General features: G+C 48.0%; 1 protein-coding gene and 1 long non-coding RNA gene across 2 annotated transcripts in view; one reads left to right on the forward strand and one right to left on the reverse strand.

The window, feature by feature from the left end:
* Nucleotides 1–14,260, forward strand: part of LOC309605036 (FHF complex subunit HOOK-interacting protein 1B-like) — a 49,598-nt gene that overhangs the window by 4,759 nt on the left and 30,579 nt on the right. Inside the window, 10 exon segments of the mRNA XM_082340306.1 lie at nt 2,860–3,188; nt 3,318–3,956; nt 4,325–4,483; nt 4,677–4,763; nt 4,970–5,170; nt 9,092–9,171; nt 9,382–9,545; nt 9,976–10,755; nt 13,230–13,408; nt 13,568–13,730. Coding sequence (XP_082196432.1) covers nt 3,051–3,188; nt 3,318–3,956; nt 4,325–4,483; nt 4,677–4,763; nt 4,970–5,170; nt 9,092–9,171; nt 9,382–9,545; nt 9,976–10,755; nt 13,230–13,408; nt 13,568–13,730 — 2,590 coding nt within the window. The 5' untranslated portion in view covers nt 2,860–3,050.
* LOC309605096 lies at nt 10,949–13,222 on the reverse strand. Its single transcript, XR_014231226.1, has 2 exons — nt 11,587–13,222; nt 10,949–11,552 (listed from the first exon to the last, which is right to left on the reverse strand). It is a non-coding gene; the product is annotated as an uncharacterized lncRNA (long non-coding RNA).

The raw sequence follows: 14,260 nt of genomic DNA on the forward strand, positions 1-14,260 counted from the left end.
TCTTTGAAAAGAAATGGGGGTGGGGTGGGGAGGGAAAGTCCTGGAGGCCAGTTCCCCTTGGGTCTGTGAGCAGTGCTCTATGTTAGTCAAGGAGTAGAGCAGAAGTGGGCGCCCCAGGTACATCACAAGGTAGAAGCTGTTTGTTAGTCTTTGGAATTGAGTTCTAGAAGCTGGAAGCAGTTTAGTTTTGGACATGTTAAGGCCTTACTTTGCTGAGACTGGATGCTTGGCCCTTCTTCAGCTCCCCTGGGGTGTGAGTGTGACGCTAGGTCTCTCTGCTCCACCTTATGCTGCTATCTGACATTTTTTTTTTTTTTTTAAAGCAAGCATCTGCCTTTTTTAAAAAAAATTAATTAATTAATTTATTTATTTATTTTTGGCCGTGTTGGGTCTTCGTTTCTGTGCGAGGGCTTTCTCTAGTTGCGGCAAGCGGGGGCCACTCTTCATCGCGGTGCGCGGGCTTCTCACTGTCGCAGCCTCTCTTGTTGCGGAGCACAGGCTCCAGACGCGCAGGCTCAGTAGTTGTGGCTCACGGGCCCAGTTGCTCCGCGGCATGTGGGATCCTCCCAGACCAGGGCTCGAACCCGTGTCCCCTGCACTGGCAGGCAGATTCTCAACCACTGCGCCACCAGGGAAGCCCCCCTGACATATTTTTAAAGGCAAATTTGATCTTGTCATTTCCTTGTTTAAAAACCTCCTTTATTCCAGGGTGTTGATAGATAAAACCCAAACTCCTTAGCATGATATTCAGTGATATTTATAACCTTCACCCATGTTTACCCTTCCACTTAATATTGTATCTCTCTTCTCTAAATAGTCTGAGATTAAGCCACACCAAACTTGCAACTGTTCTTCAAATTTGCTGTGTTCTTTCACAGTGCCGTATTTTTGAATATACTGTTTTTAATACGAAGAAGGCCTTTCCGTCTGCTTTCTTTGTGGCCAGTATCTCGTTGTTAAAGATTTAAATCAGATATCACCTCTTTTCTGGAATCCCCTTATAGTTTCCCAGGAAGATTTAGTTGCTTTCCTTAGCACCCCCATGACATTTTTGTACGTACCTCTGTTTATAATATCTATTGGAGTTTTGGTTTATGCTCCCCCAACAGTTTTTATCCATTTTTGTATTTCCAGTGCTTACCTATTATTAGCACAGTGTCCCAGTACTTATCAGTATGATGTACACCGACTTAGTCAATGAGTGAGCCCTGCCTGCTGTTTAGGACTGCTCCCACCCTTTATAAGACTGTCTTTTGAAAAAAAAAGAAAGACTGTCTTTTGTTCTCCAGAAGGTTTTCTTAAGCATAGTTGCTATCTTCCTTTAGTGTGAGCTGATAATGGTGAGAGGGAGTGTATCTGGGTAGAAGGCGTGGTGGTTAATATAACTGGAGGCCAAGTGTGGGCCTGTTGCCAGGTCTCTGGGTTCCTTTAGCCTTATTGAGTATGAAGAGGAAGGACAACTGAACCACACCTTTCCTCTGAAGTTTTTTTTTTTTTTCCTCTGAAGTTTTTATGCTTGTGAGATATTGTTGAGAGACAGTATTGCTGAGGGGGTGGTAGATGTGATGAAGAAGGAACTGTGAGCCATGGCCGAGGCCAACAGCTGTTTTGGTACTTTTCCCCATTCTCTAGTGAGGGTGTCACGTCATGTCCCCAGGAGTGAGTGTTGGATGCATCTGACAGGAGTGGGTATATGTGTGTTTATGGGAGTGTATCCTTGTGTTCTTTGCTAGAAAGAAAATTCTTTTGCTCTTTTGGTTGGCTCTGAATTTTTACCTCTTAAGATTATTCAGCCAGTTAAAGGTCTGTTAGTGTATTTCCTCCTGGGTGGGCTTCTAGGGAGGGACCTGTAATAGTTAGAAAAAAATTTCTTCCTCAGCAGTCCCAGAGGGCCGGAGTCAGATCAAGACTGGATTTCCTGATTGTTCTTTGTTCATTCACTCATTCACTTAAGCATATACATTCATCAAATATTTATTGAGTCCCTAGGCACTGCTCTAGGTACTGGGGATACAACAGAGACCCCTTGCCCTCAATGAGCTTACATCGTAGTGGGGAAGATAGACAAATAAATAAGCAAATAAATATTTTTAGAAAGTAAAAAAACTGCTAAGAAGAAAGTATGATTAGGAAGCTAGAGAGTGAAGGTGGGAAGATGTGCTATTTAGATAGAATTGTTAAGTAAGTCCTCTCCGAGGAGATGGCATTTGGAAAGAACTGAGTGATGTGAGCAATGTGAAGATCAGGAAAAGTACACTCCAGACAGAGGGAAGAGTAAGTATTCAAGAAGCCTTGTATGAGTAAAGTATGAGTGAGGAAGGGTATGGTAGGAGGTTATACAGGTTGGATTATGTAGTGCCCTAGAGACCAAGGTAGAGGATTTGGATTATTACCAGTGTGATAGGGAGTCATTGGAGGGTATTCAGCAGAGGAGAGAGGTAGTATAATTTATGTTTTAAAACTCTGGTTGCCGTGTGGGGAATAGATTCTCAGAGGGGCAAGACTGGAAGTATGAAGACCAGGTTGGAAGCTATTGCAATAGTGAGACATGTCTGGAGGGTATAGATGATAGGCTGATGAACTGGATATTAGAAGTAGGACAAGAAGAAAGAAGGATGATGCCTAGGTTTTTGGCCTGAACAAGTAGGTGAATATTGGTATCATTTACTAAGGTGGAGAAGGCTGGGGGAGTAACACAGGTTTAGTGTTGGAATGAGTTCTGTTTTAGACATGTTGAATTTAAGGTGCTGACTGTGTGTGTGGAGTTTTCAGTGGAGTGGTGGTTCTGAGTTCTTCCTGCTGGGCGGTAGAGAGAGGCAAACTTCTGTTAACCTCTTCCATCCTTTCTCTTTGAATTAGATTTGTAGGTCTGGATCGGGCAGTGACCTCTGAGCTCACTACTCCAGCCTGGTATATCTTCTGGCTCCATGGACAGTTACTGGCTCCTACAGACCGGATGAAGCAGACTAGAGACACAAGTAGAGAAAGCCTCCGGCTGGCAAATTCTCAGAGTGTGGCCCTCTGGCCACCGGCCCTGCCCGGCCTACCTCATGGAGAGGATGAACTGGCTGAGCAGACTGGCCTCCCGGGGCCCTGGGCATCGTGTACCACAAGGGGCCAGTCTGCAGACCCCTGTCATGGCTGACCCTGAGACCTGCCTCATGGTCTTCAAGAATCACTGGTCCCAGGTAGGAGACTATATGCTGAAGGTCCCAGTCTACTGGCTGCCCGAGTCCTAACATTCTTTGTTCTCTCACCTTGCCATCTAGTCACCTCATCATCTTAAATTTTTTCTCTTATCTGTCCTCATTCCCCAGGTGGTGCGAATTCTGGAGCGGCAAGGCCCTAGGGCAGCTCCTGGGGGAGCCGACGATCTCAGTGCTGTGTGCAACCACACTTACCAGATGCTGACACTGCTGGCGGAGGATCGTGCGGTGCCCTCGGCTCCCACAGCTCCTGGGCCCCTGCTGGAGTTTGCTCTGCGCGAGGATCTGCTAACCCGTGTGTTGACGTGGCAGCTTCAGTGGGATGAGCTTGGGGATGGGGTTGAGGAACGGCGGGCTGAGCAACTGAAACTATTTGAGATGCTAGTGAGCGAAGCTCGCCAGCCCCTGTTGCGGCACAGTCCAGTTCGTGAGGCTCTGCTGATCTTGCTGGATGCCTGTGGCCGCCCTGTGCCCAGTAGCCCAGCACTGGATGAAGGCCTGGTGCTACTTCTCAGCCAGCTGTGCGTGTGTCTGGCCCGGGAGCCTTCATTGCTCGAGTTCTTCCTGCAGCCACCTCCTGAGCCAGGAGCTGCTCCCCGTCTTCTCCTCTTTTCTCGCCTTGTACCTTTTGTGCATCGAGAGGGCACCCTGGGCCAGCAGGCCCGTGATGCCTTACTCCTGCTCATGGCTCTGTCAGCTGGAAGTCCCACTGTGGGCCGCTACATCGCAGATCACTCTTACTTCTGCCCGGTCAGCACCTCCTGGGATGGGGGGGTAGGGTATGGTGTAGGCACTGGAGAGCACCTTTCTGTCCAGGAGATGTGGAGGGACTGTGTACCAGGGCCCTCTCCTTCAGGAAGTAGCCCCCCTGGGCTTGAGAGCAGCACCTGGAGTTGGGGTGGGGATGAAACATGGGCTTAGGTGGATAAGGCAAGTCTGAATGCTCTTCATGGGCCAGTGTTCCCAGGTGATGTCTTGGCACCTTGGGTGACTAAATATCTGCTCTGAGAATAGCTCTTACCCCCTACTCGCATAAAAACTCTGGGTTAATAGTTCCCTGTTCCCCTTTTTTATATCGTCTGAGTCTTTGGTAACCTGTCCTTGGGGATGGCCCCCAGGTGCTGGCCACAGGGCTGAGTGCCCTGTACTCTTCACTGCCCCGAAAGATTGAAGTTCCAGGAGATGATTGGCACTGCCTGCGACGGGAGGACTGGCTGGGGGTGCCAGCCCTTGCCCTCTTCATGAGTTCCCTAGAGTTCTGCAATGCAGTCATTCAGGTGGGACTGGGGTTCCCAGGAGGTCTGGCCTTTGGTCATTCTGGGGAGATGGGGTGGGAGGGGGTGCATTCCCTGGAGTTCTGGTTTTCTTTCAGCTTGGGGGTAGGGTGCCTATTTGTATTCTACTATTCTGCTCCCTTCCTGACAATGGTCCCGTTCAAAATCCTCTGTCCTCTCTCTTGCACCCCTACAGGTGGCTCACCCTCTAGTGCAAAAGCAGCTGGTAGATTATATCCATAATGGGTTCCTGGTGCCTGTCATGGGCCCTGCCCTGCACAAGGTGAGAGTCATGGGTGGCAAGGCAGATTAAGGGATTAGGTTGAGGGGTGGTAACCTCAATGCCAGGACCAATGTGGGTGGCAGTGGGCTGGGTACTCCTCCCTTTTTCCCTGTCTGCTCCTGGTACCTCCTTAGAACTTAGGGAAAATGGCTTAGCATATGTGCGGGGAAGCCCTAAATTTCCAAACTTTCCCTTCCTTTGTCCAGACCTCTGTGGAGGAGATGATTGCCAGTACCGCTTATCTGGAACTTTTCCTACGGAGTATTTCAGAGCCTGCCTTGCTCCGTACCTTCCTGCGATTCCTGCTATTACACCGGCATGACACCCACACCATCCTTGACACCCTTGTTGCCCGTATTGGCAGCAACTCCCGGGTATGGCCCCTACCTCTGTCCTGGCTTACCTGGGTGAGCCATCTTCTCTCTCCGACCTTTGTTCTGGGAGGGTGTTCCTGCCCTTCTTTGGCCTTTGTCTCCAGCAATCACTTCAAAGTTAGGTGGCATTTTCTTTCTAGTATTAAACTTTTAACAGTTTTGGGTACAATTTTAATGTGGCCGCCTGCTTTTGTAATATACAAACCTAGGACACAGTTACCTCTTCTGGATGACTTCGGCTGCTCGTCATGGCTGTAGGTTTTGCCATTGTGCGACACTTGTTACGTAGCATTGGCCTGAGGTTCTCTTCAGCTGTGTAGCGCTTTGTGACTTGCTGTGGGTGACTTGAGATCACTTCTTCAGGCTTTGTGTCTGCTTTGATAGGTGATCCAGCTGCTACTAGTATATTTACCTTTTCTTCCCTCTGGATTTGCTGTATTTGAATAGCTATAACTTGGGGCACCCATTTGCCCGCCTACCTACCTTACGTTCCTTCTTCCTGAACATTTTGTTTGAATGTTCACTATGTGTCATACTGTTCTCTGGTACTGAGGATATAATGGTAAGCAGTGATTGCTGACTTCATGGAGCTTCCTTCATAGAAGAGGTAGACAGGTAAACACATAACCAAAATAATTGAAAATTGAGGTCATTGTTATAAAAAACCCAACAAGGTGCTTAGAAAACAGTAGAGTGGTCAAAAAAACCTTTCTGAGGAGATGACATTGAGTTGAGACCTAAAGGTCATGAGGGAGTTAGCCTATTGAAGAGCAAGTGGAAGAACAGTCTAGGCAGAGGGAGCAATGCATGCAAAGTATGTAAGTGGGGAAGAGGAAATGAAATGTACTTGAGGAAATGAAAGATCAGCGTGACTGGAGGTATAGTGAGCAAAGGGGAGAAGGGAAGGAGAGGTGGGTGAGTTCAGATCATGTGTGGCCTTGTAGACCATGGTAAGAAGTTTAGATTTTAACCAATAGAAATGTATATAAAATAGGAGTAAATTGTTTCTAAGTCATAAAGACCTGAAGTCTTTCTGGGGGAGTAAAGCATTAGTTTAGCCATGGACTTCATGGCATTTATTTTGGCTCCATCAGCCATTTTTGTTTCCTTCTTTTATTATAAATAATTGAAGTTCTCTGGGTCCTTGTGTTAAAAATAGAAGTTCTTGGATCACTAAAGGTTCTAGAAAACTGTTCTAGATAACTGAGGTACCTGGTAGTAGGGTTCCAGGTAAGTAAGGTTCCTGGATAGCTATGTTTTGTATAGTTGAGGTTTCTGAAGCTATGTTAGGGTGTGTATGAGATATTCTAGACTGACTCTGATTTGACCAGTGTTCCTGAACCAAGTGTACACTTTAAAATTTGAAAATGACAATAACCATAACAACAGATTCTAGGCTCGGCCTTAGATTTCTTGAGTTATAATCTTTGGGAGTAGGCCCAAGGCATGTGTACTTTTATAATATTCCAAAATGTAATTATGATACATGCCTTGGGTTAAGAATTATTGTCATAAACCGATAGGGAAGAGATGTCAAAGCTTTAATTTTACAAAGGTATTGAAAAAGTTTTATTTCTCATTATGCTGAAGCTCGACCAAGGTCTTAAATCTGTTTGGCCTCATGGAATGTCCTGTTGATGTTTTGGGAATGTTGATTTCCTTCCTAGGGTTGATTTTTCTTCCTGTATTGGGCTCTGTCCATCTTGTTTTTGTCTTAATCTTATCCTAACTTCTTTGATTCTCCCTCAGTGTCTTTAGTCTTTAGCATATATTTCTGTTAGTCTTGCATTTGGTCCCCTGGTCTCAGGAGCCTTTCATGGTTTTGGGGTATTTATTCTTGGCTCTCAATTCTTGGAGGAACCAAATCTCTTCTGATTTCAGGATGCCCATGTTAAACATGCAGGTGCTTTCCTTTCCCCTGTTGGCCCTTTTAAGCTTGATTCTGTTGGCCTGACTTTGTAACTGCTATAGTCTGACTTTTGTGGCTTAAGGTGAATCATGCTGGCTAGCTAGCCTGAGTATCTGTATTAGTTTCCTATTGCTGTCATAAAAAATTAACCACAAACATAGTGGCTTAAAGCAACGCAAATTTATTATCTTACAGTTCTGTAGGTCATGTATCTGACACGGACCTCACACCACTAAAATCAAAGTGTCAGCAGGGCTGCATCCTTTCTGGAGGCCTAGGAGAAAATCCGTTTCCTTGCTCACTAGGATCATTGGTCGAATTTACTTAATTGTAGTTATAGGACTGAGACTCCTGTTTTCTTGCTGGCTGTCAGCTAAGGACCATTCCCATCTTCTAGAGACCAACTAAATCCTTGGCTTGTGATCCCTTCTTCCATCTTCAAAGGCATCAGTGGTGGATCGAGTCCCTCTCATGCTTCAAATCTCTCTTCTTTTTGACCCAGCTAGAAAAGGTTCTTGGCTTTTAAAGACTCGTGTGATTTGATTGGGTCTATTTGGATAATCCAGGCTACTCTCCCCATCTTAAATTTTTTAATAACCTTAATCATACCTGCAAAGTCCCTTCTGCCGTGTAAGGTAACTTACAGGTTCTGGAGATTAGGACCTGGACATCTTTGAGGGGCCATTTTTTCTACCTACCACACAATCTTTCAGTGAGTCTGAATGTTTTCATTGCTAGTTAAAATGGTCATTTAGGATACACATCCATGCTGTCTAAAATGTGAACTGCTATCTTATCTCTTTCCCACCGTGATTGGCTTGTTTTTGGTTTTGTTTTGTTTTTTTCTTGAATGTATTTATTTATTTATTTATGGCTGTGTTGGGTCTTCATTGCTGTGTGCGGGCTTTCTCTAGGGGCGAGCGAGGGCTCCCCTTCATTGCGGTGCATGGGCTTCTCATTGCGGTGGCTTCTTTTGTTGTGGAGCACAGGCTCTAGGCACGCAGGTTTCGGTAGTTGTGGCACGTGGGCTCAGTAGTTGTGGCTCGCGGGCTCTAGAGTGCAGGCTCAGTAGTTGTGGTGCGTGGGCTTAGTTGCTCCGTGGCATGTGGGATCTTCCCGGACCAGGGATTGAACCCGTGTCCCCTGCACAGGCTGGCAGATTCTTAACCACTGCACCACCAGGGAAGTCCCATGATTGGCTTTTAACTCCCACACAGTCATTTAGTTAATGATGAGCAACTAGACTGTGCAGGCAGTGCCCTGGACTAAGACCCAGTAGTTGTCTTCAGGGTGCTCAAGGTATACTTGCCGTAAGGGAAGTATATAGAAGGTGCTTCGGGGATTCATAGGAGTGAGGGAGTGCTTACATGTGTCTGTTCTCTTCATCTAGCCAGAGGTGAGCCACCCTTTTTACTTTTCTAAAACAAAAGGTTTCCCTTGTTCTGGACCCACCTATTTTTTCCTTTTCCTGTCAGCTGCCCTTGAACTTTTCTTTATCCTACCTTCTGAGAGAGACACTGGTGTTGGAGAGGTGACTCAGACTCCATGATCACAGCCCCACCCACTTCCCAGCTGGGACTCTTCCAGGTTCCCTCTGGTTTTTTGTTGGTAGGCATTCAGTTACTATGCTGCTATAGTCCGTTGACAGGCATTCCCTTAGTTATCACGTTGCTGTTGTCTCCTGTTAGTCATTCACTCAGTCCTAGTATTTCCTGGGGTCTCTTCATGGGTATTCATTCCATTTAAGTATTGCTGGTATCTCTGCTGCCAGGTATAAATAGCCAGAGTTTGCTGACATGTGTATGGTCTATAGAAATACATTAAATCTGACATGTGGTTCGTTCCTATCTGTGAATAATGAGGTCTTGACCACAAAGATCATGTGATCATTTATTTAATATTTGAATGATTGTTTTGTGCCAGGCCCTGTGCCATCGTTGCTCCAGGAGAGTTTGGTTGGGCCTGGGGTTGGGGAGGTTTCTATTTGGTAAACATATTGGAGGGTAGAGAGCTCTTATGGTGACTCCCCACCCCCCCTCCCCCAGCTCTGCATGGTCTCTCTGAGTCTCTTCAGGACCCTACTGAACCTCAGCTGTGAGGATGTCCTGCTGCAGCTGGTTCTCAGGTACCTGCGGGGGCAGGGCTGAGGGATGGCTGACCCTGAACCCTCCGGGCCCTCCGGGCCTTGTGCATGGCTGGGGTGATGGGTTGCATCGGGGTTGCCTGTGTGTGTCCTCTCGAAGCCTGGCTTAGCCATATAGTTCCACTGATGTTCCCTCAAGCCCTGTCCTTCCTTCCTGATCTATCCTGTGTCCCTTTTCTGCTGCTTTCCCAGGTATCTCGTCCCGTGTAACCATGTGATGCTGAGCCAGAAGCCAGCTGTGCGCGACGTGGACCTATATGGACGGGCAGCAGACAAGTTCCTCTCCTTAATCCCACGCTGTTGTCGGCACCGTGCCTCCAGCCCACCTCGTCCAGAGCATGCCTCGTGGGCACGAGGTGGGCCTAGCAGAGAGGCAGGGAGAAGGGAGGACACGACGGGTATGGCCTGGCTTCTGGGGGAGCCTAGCAAGAAGGTGGGAGGAGGGAGGTGGCCGTGGGTGGCATTCCGTCTTTGGGGGGGTTGATGAGGGGTGTTGTAGGGTGGATCCTTAACTCCACCAAAGAAATTTAGCTTCTGAGCAAAGCTGTTCCTTTTCTTCACTCCAGTTGTACTCTTCTATTTCCATTGTTTTTGTGGTGTTGGTGGTAATGAGGAGGGGGTGGTGGATGAGGAAAAGCTTAATTTGAGGGGTGGAGAGTCAGCTGTCTGAATCGGTCCCGTGTTTCTTCTGCTTCATGGCCTTCTCTCTTAGTTACCCAAGGTGTCTCATCCCTCCTCCTGCACCTCTGGCTCTTTGATCTCTCTTATGTTTTTTCCCCTCTGCAGGCCCTGGAAGCCCAAGTGTTGACTCCTCTTCTGTGGTGACGGTACCCCGGGCCTCCACACCATCTCGTCTGGCCCTCTTCCTGCGACAGCAGAGCCTGGGTGGCTCCGAGTCCCCAGCCCCAGCCCCTCGCTCACCAGGGCTTGCTGCCTCCCCAGCCTCCAGCCCTGGCCGACGGCCCAGCCCTGTGGAGGAGCCCGGTGAGCTGGAAGACAATTACCTGGAGTATCTGCGTGAGGCGCGCCTTGGTGTGGACCGCTGTGTCCAAGCCTGCCGCACCTGGTCTGCCCCCTATGATGGCGAGCGGCCCCCTCCTGAGCCCAGTCCTGTTGGCTCCCGGACTAAGAAACGCAGCCTGCTGCCTGAGGAGGACAGGGACAATGCAGGGGAGGGGGAGGCGGAAGAGCTGGGGAGGGGGGCGCAGGCTCTGGGTGCAAGGGAGGGCCCTGGCCACCTGCCCCCTCCCCAGCTCAATGGGGTGCCAGGACCATGGCCGGAGGGGGCCAAGAAGGTTCGTCGGGTGCCACAGGAGGGAGCTGGGGAACTACTAGAGGGCACCTCCGAGGGTGTGGCAGGACTAGAGAGCTTTGGGCAGGAGCTCCGGGAGCTGGAGGTGGCATTGAGCAATGGGGGCGCCGGCTCCGAGCCCCCTCTAGAGCCTTCACTACCTCTTGAGGAGGAGGAGGCCTACGAAAGCTTCACCTGTCCCCCTGAGCCCCCTGGCCCCTTCCTCAGCAGCCCTTTGCGGACTCTCAACCAGCTGCCAAGCCAGCCCTTCACTGGTAAGCTACTTAGCCTAGGTCTTCTCCTTTGTGTACTCTTTGCATGTTCTCGACATGTTTGTGCTGGTTTCTGAGACTTCTTGCCCATGCCATTCTTGTACTTGCTTAGCTCTTCATCCATTTTGCTTGGGTCCCCTCCAGATACATATCATGTCATACTTGTGTCTCAGTGTCTGTCTGTAGTCTTCCATGCTTGTGCTGGTTTGAGTATTGACTTCTGTCTAAGCCTTGTATGTCTGTCCTTTATGCATGTTCCTCCTCTTCCTCAGTCTGGCCATTTTCTGGGATGTGTGATCAGGATATTCTGTGTTTGGTGTTTCCTGGTGAATCAAAGTAATACATCTGAACCATGTGGAAGACATACGTGCTGTCCTGTATGTGAGGCACCTATAAATCATGCTGTTCCATGTTGTTCCCACCAGTATATCTGTCTGGGTGTTGGGTCTCTTGTCAGCTCTTCTGTGGCCCAGGGTCAGCTCTCTGGTATACTTCTCTTCTTCAGCCCTGGCCTCCTTTCTCCCAGCCTCTTTAGAGAAGGGCTCAGTTTCAAGTTTCTCCTGTTCCCTATCCTTGCACCTTGTTGGTTGTCCTGACTGCTCAGTAAGACTTTCTAAGGGTTTATGGTTAGTGGTAAGAACTGAAGCAGATAGAGTGAAATACCTCTATCTGGGTAAATTAGATCAGTGAAATACCTCTATCAGGGCAAATGACAAAGCATGGCCCTGAGCCCCCCAGCTAAGTTCTTTTGGTCTCTCCAAAAGACCTTGGAGCTAGATCTGGCCTGAGTGGCTGGGTAACTCCTCTTTGTTTTTGTTTGAGAGCCAGCTTTACCCAGCCCAACCCTCACCTGGCTCTTGTTCCTGTTCTACACCCCATGCTGGGGATTGGTGGGGAGGCACTTCTGGGAAGCTGTATAGTGCTTTGGACTAGACATACCTTGAGTTAGCATTCCATCTATGTCTTTGATGCATGTAAATCACTTACTAATGATGCTGGTACATTGTGAGAACTCAGCATGTGGTAGTTTAGGATTATCATCTCTTGGGTGCATGGCAGATACAAGTTGACCAAGGTACCCACATATCTTCCTGTTGTTTGTAGTCAAGTTATCATGCATTGATCAGTACATGTCCTAACTGGGCCTTGCACAGCATCAGGCCTTTTGCTCTGGAGTAATGACAGCTCTCTCTTGCAGACTACAGAAAATATATCTTTTCATTTATTTAGCCTTTGCTCTGCTCTTTTCTGCTCTACACCACTAGAAGGTGGTGTGCAGGTTTTACCACTTTCTTGAAGCGTTAATTGAAGCTCTGTCCTTTTTCTTCTTCTAAACTCATCTGAGCTTTTTCTCTTGCAAAAAAAGTCCCCAGAGATGAGAAGGACAAAGTTATGGGATATCTTAGGACCCTGCTAAGCTAGAGTTGTTTTAGAGCTAAGGCTAGTCATGTGCATGTGGAGTAAGAATGTTCTAGGATCTTTTTCAGGATTCAGTGTCTCTTGCCCTTCATTGTTCTCCTGCCTCAAGCCTTAGTGCAGTTCCTAAGCACACTCCCTCTCCCTGACAAATCCCTGACCAGACAGACTGTGATGGTTCTACAGTCCTATTGTTGGTGATCTGGCTCAGTTGAGGCCAGTTCTCCCAGAAGATCATTCTAATCCCTTCTGCCATTCTCTTTTCCACCAAAGAGTCTGTCCTGAATCAGTTTTCTCTGGCCCTGAACTAAGCTCTTTTTTCCCTGCAGATTCTATTTCACCACCTTGGTTCCCAGCTCCTGAACAGACCTGATTTCTTTTTTGGTTCTCCAAAGATTTCTCCCCTAACTTTAAGTTGACCAATCTAGTCGCCGTCTTTGCCTTCACTATACTTGCTTCTTGCTTTATTTCTGGCTCAGGTCTAGTGTTAGCCTCTGTCTTTTATGTAACCTGATTTCTTCTTTTGGTCTAATCACTTTCTCACTTGTTCTTTCTTCAGTTGTCCTCTTGGGTGAAGCTTTTTAAAAAGCTGAGAAATATATAGCTTATGGTTGTTATTGAATACTTATAATTTGCTAGATTTTGGCCTAAATGTTGTGTATCAGTATCTCTTTGATCCTCTTAATAACCTTATGAGGTGGGTGTATTTTCTTATTTTACCAAGTAGGAAACTATGCCTGGAGAGTTTTGATTCATCCAGTAACTTAACTAGTAAACGGTAAAGCTAAAATTTGAACCAAGTCTGTCTGATTCCAGAGCCTGTGGTCTGGCCCTTCAGCTAGAATGTGTATAAAGCTGGCATCTGGACCTCTTGTGGGTCCATGTGGTGTCTGCCATTTTATCTCCTCCAGAATAGGTGGTCACAGGATATTTAAACATGCAAATCATTTTCTGACACAAATAATTTTCATCTAGTGGTGGTGGGGGGGTCTCATTTTGGGGAGGAATGCGTGTGATGTGCATTGTGTTCAGGCCTTGTATCCTTGTGCCCACCCCCCCAGGCCCCTTCATGGCTGTGCTCTTTGCCAAACTCGAGAACATGCTGCAGAACTCCGTCTATGTCAACTTCCTGCTGACGGGGCTGGTGGCCCAGCTGGCCTGTCACCCCCAGCCCCTGCTCCGCTCTTTCCTGCTCAACACCAACATGGTCTTCCAGCCCAGTGTCAAGTCCCTGCTGCAGGTGTGCGATGCATGCATGCATGGGTGCGTCCAGGCTCCATGGTGGGCCAGGCCCGCAGCTGGAGTGGCCCTGGGGGGGCTGGGAATAGGCCCAGTGGGGCTAGAAAGGACTATGTCAGTCTAGAGCCACCCAGAAATGTCATGAAGTTGTGCTTCATAGGTGCTGGGCTCTGTGAAGAATAAGATTGAGAGCTTTGCAGCCTCCCAGGAGGACTTCCCTGCACTGCTATCCAAAGCCAAGAAGTACCTCATTGCCCGTGGCAAGTTGGACTGGACTGAGGGCCCTGCGGCAGGCTCTGCCCCCCGCCGATCTGATTCCCTAGGTGAGGCCTACCCTGCCACCACCTCCCTGTCCTCCCTAGGCAACTAATTAGCTCAGGTTAACTGAGTTTCTTATTAAGGTTGAAGCCTTGTGCCGGGAACTAGGGAGTTGCAGAGAGTAGAGTCTTGATTTTGTCCTCAGGTTTCTGGGCAGAGGAAAAACATAGTTCTGTCCACTGAGAGCCAAACCAACAGTAGCAGCAAAAACTACTCTAGAAGTTGGGGACGGGCAAGGGGACAGAATAGTCTCTAGGTTGAGATATTGTTAAAGCTTGGTAAAGGACATGGCATTTGACATGGGCCTTGAGAGATGGGTAGGACTTGGGTAGGCAAAGGCGTGGGATGGCTTTATTGTTTTGTTCAGGGGACAGCATGAACTGTTTAGTTGGAGCAGGGGATTTGGAAGGTGGTGGAGCAGTTGGTAGTAAGGTTGGAAAGATTTGGTCAGAGCAGAAGGTTCTCAGCGTAGAGGTTGGGCTAGGCAGAGGTTGTAAACTTCTAGGCAGTGAGAAACCATTGGAGGTTCTTAGAT

The sequence above is a fragment of the Balaenoptera borealis genome, assembly GCF_965194805.1.
Source record: "Balaenoptera borealis genome assembly, chromosome: 11".
NCBI classification, from domain to species: domain Eukaryota; kingdom Metazoa; phylum Chordata; class Mammalia; order Artiodactyla; family Balaenopteridae; genus Balaenoptera; species Balaenoptera borealis.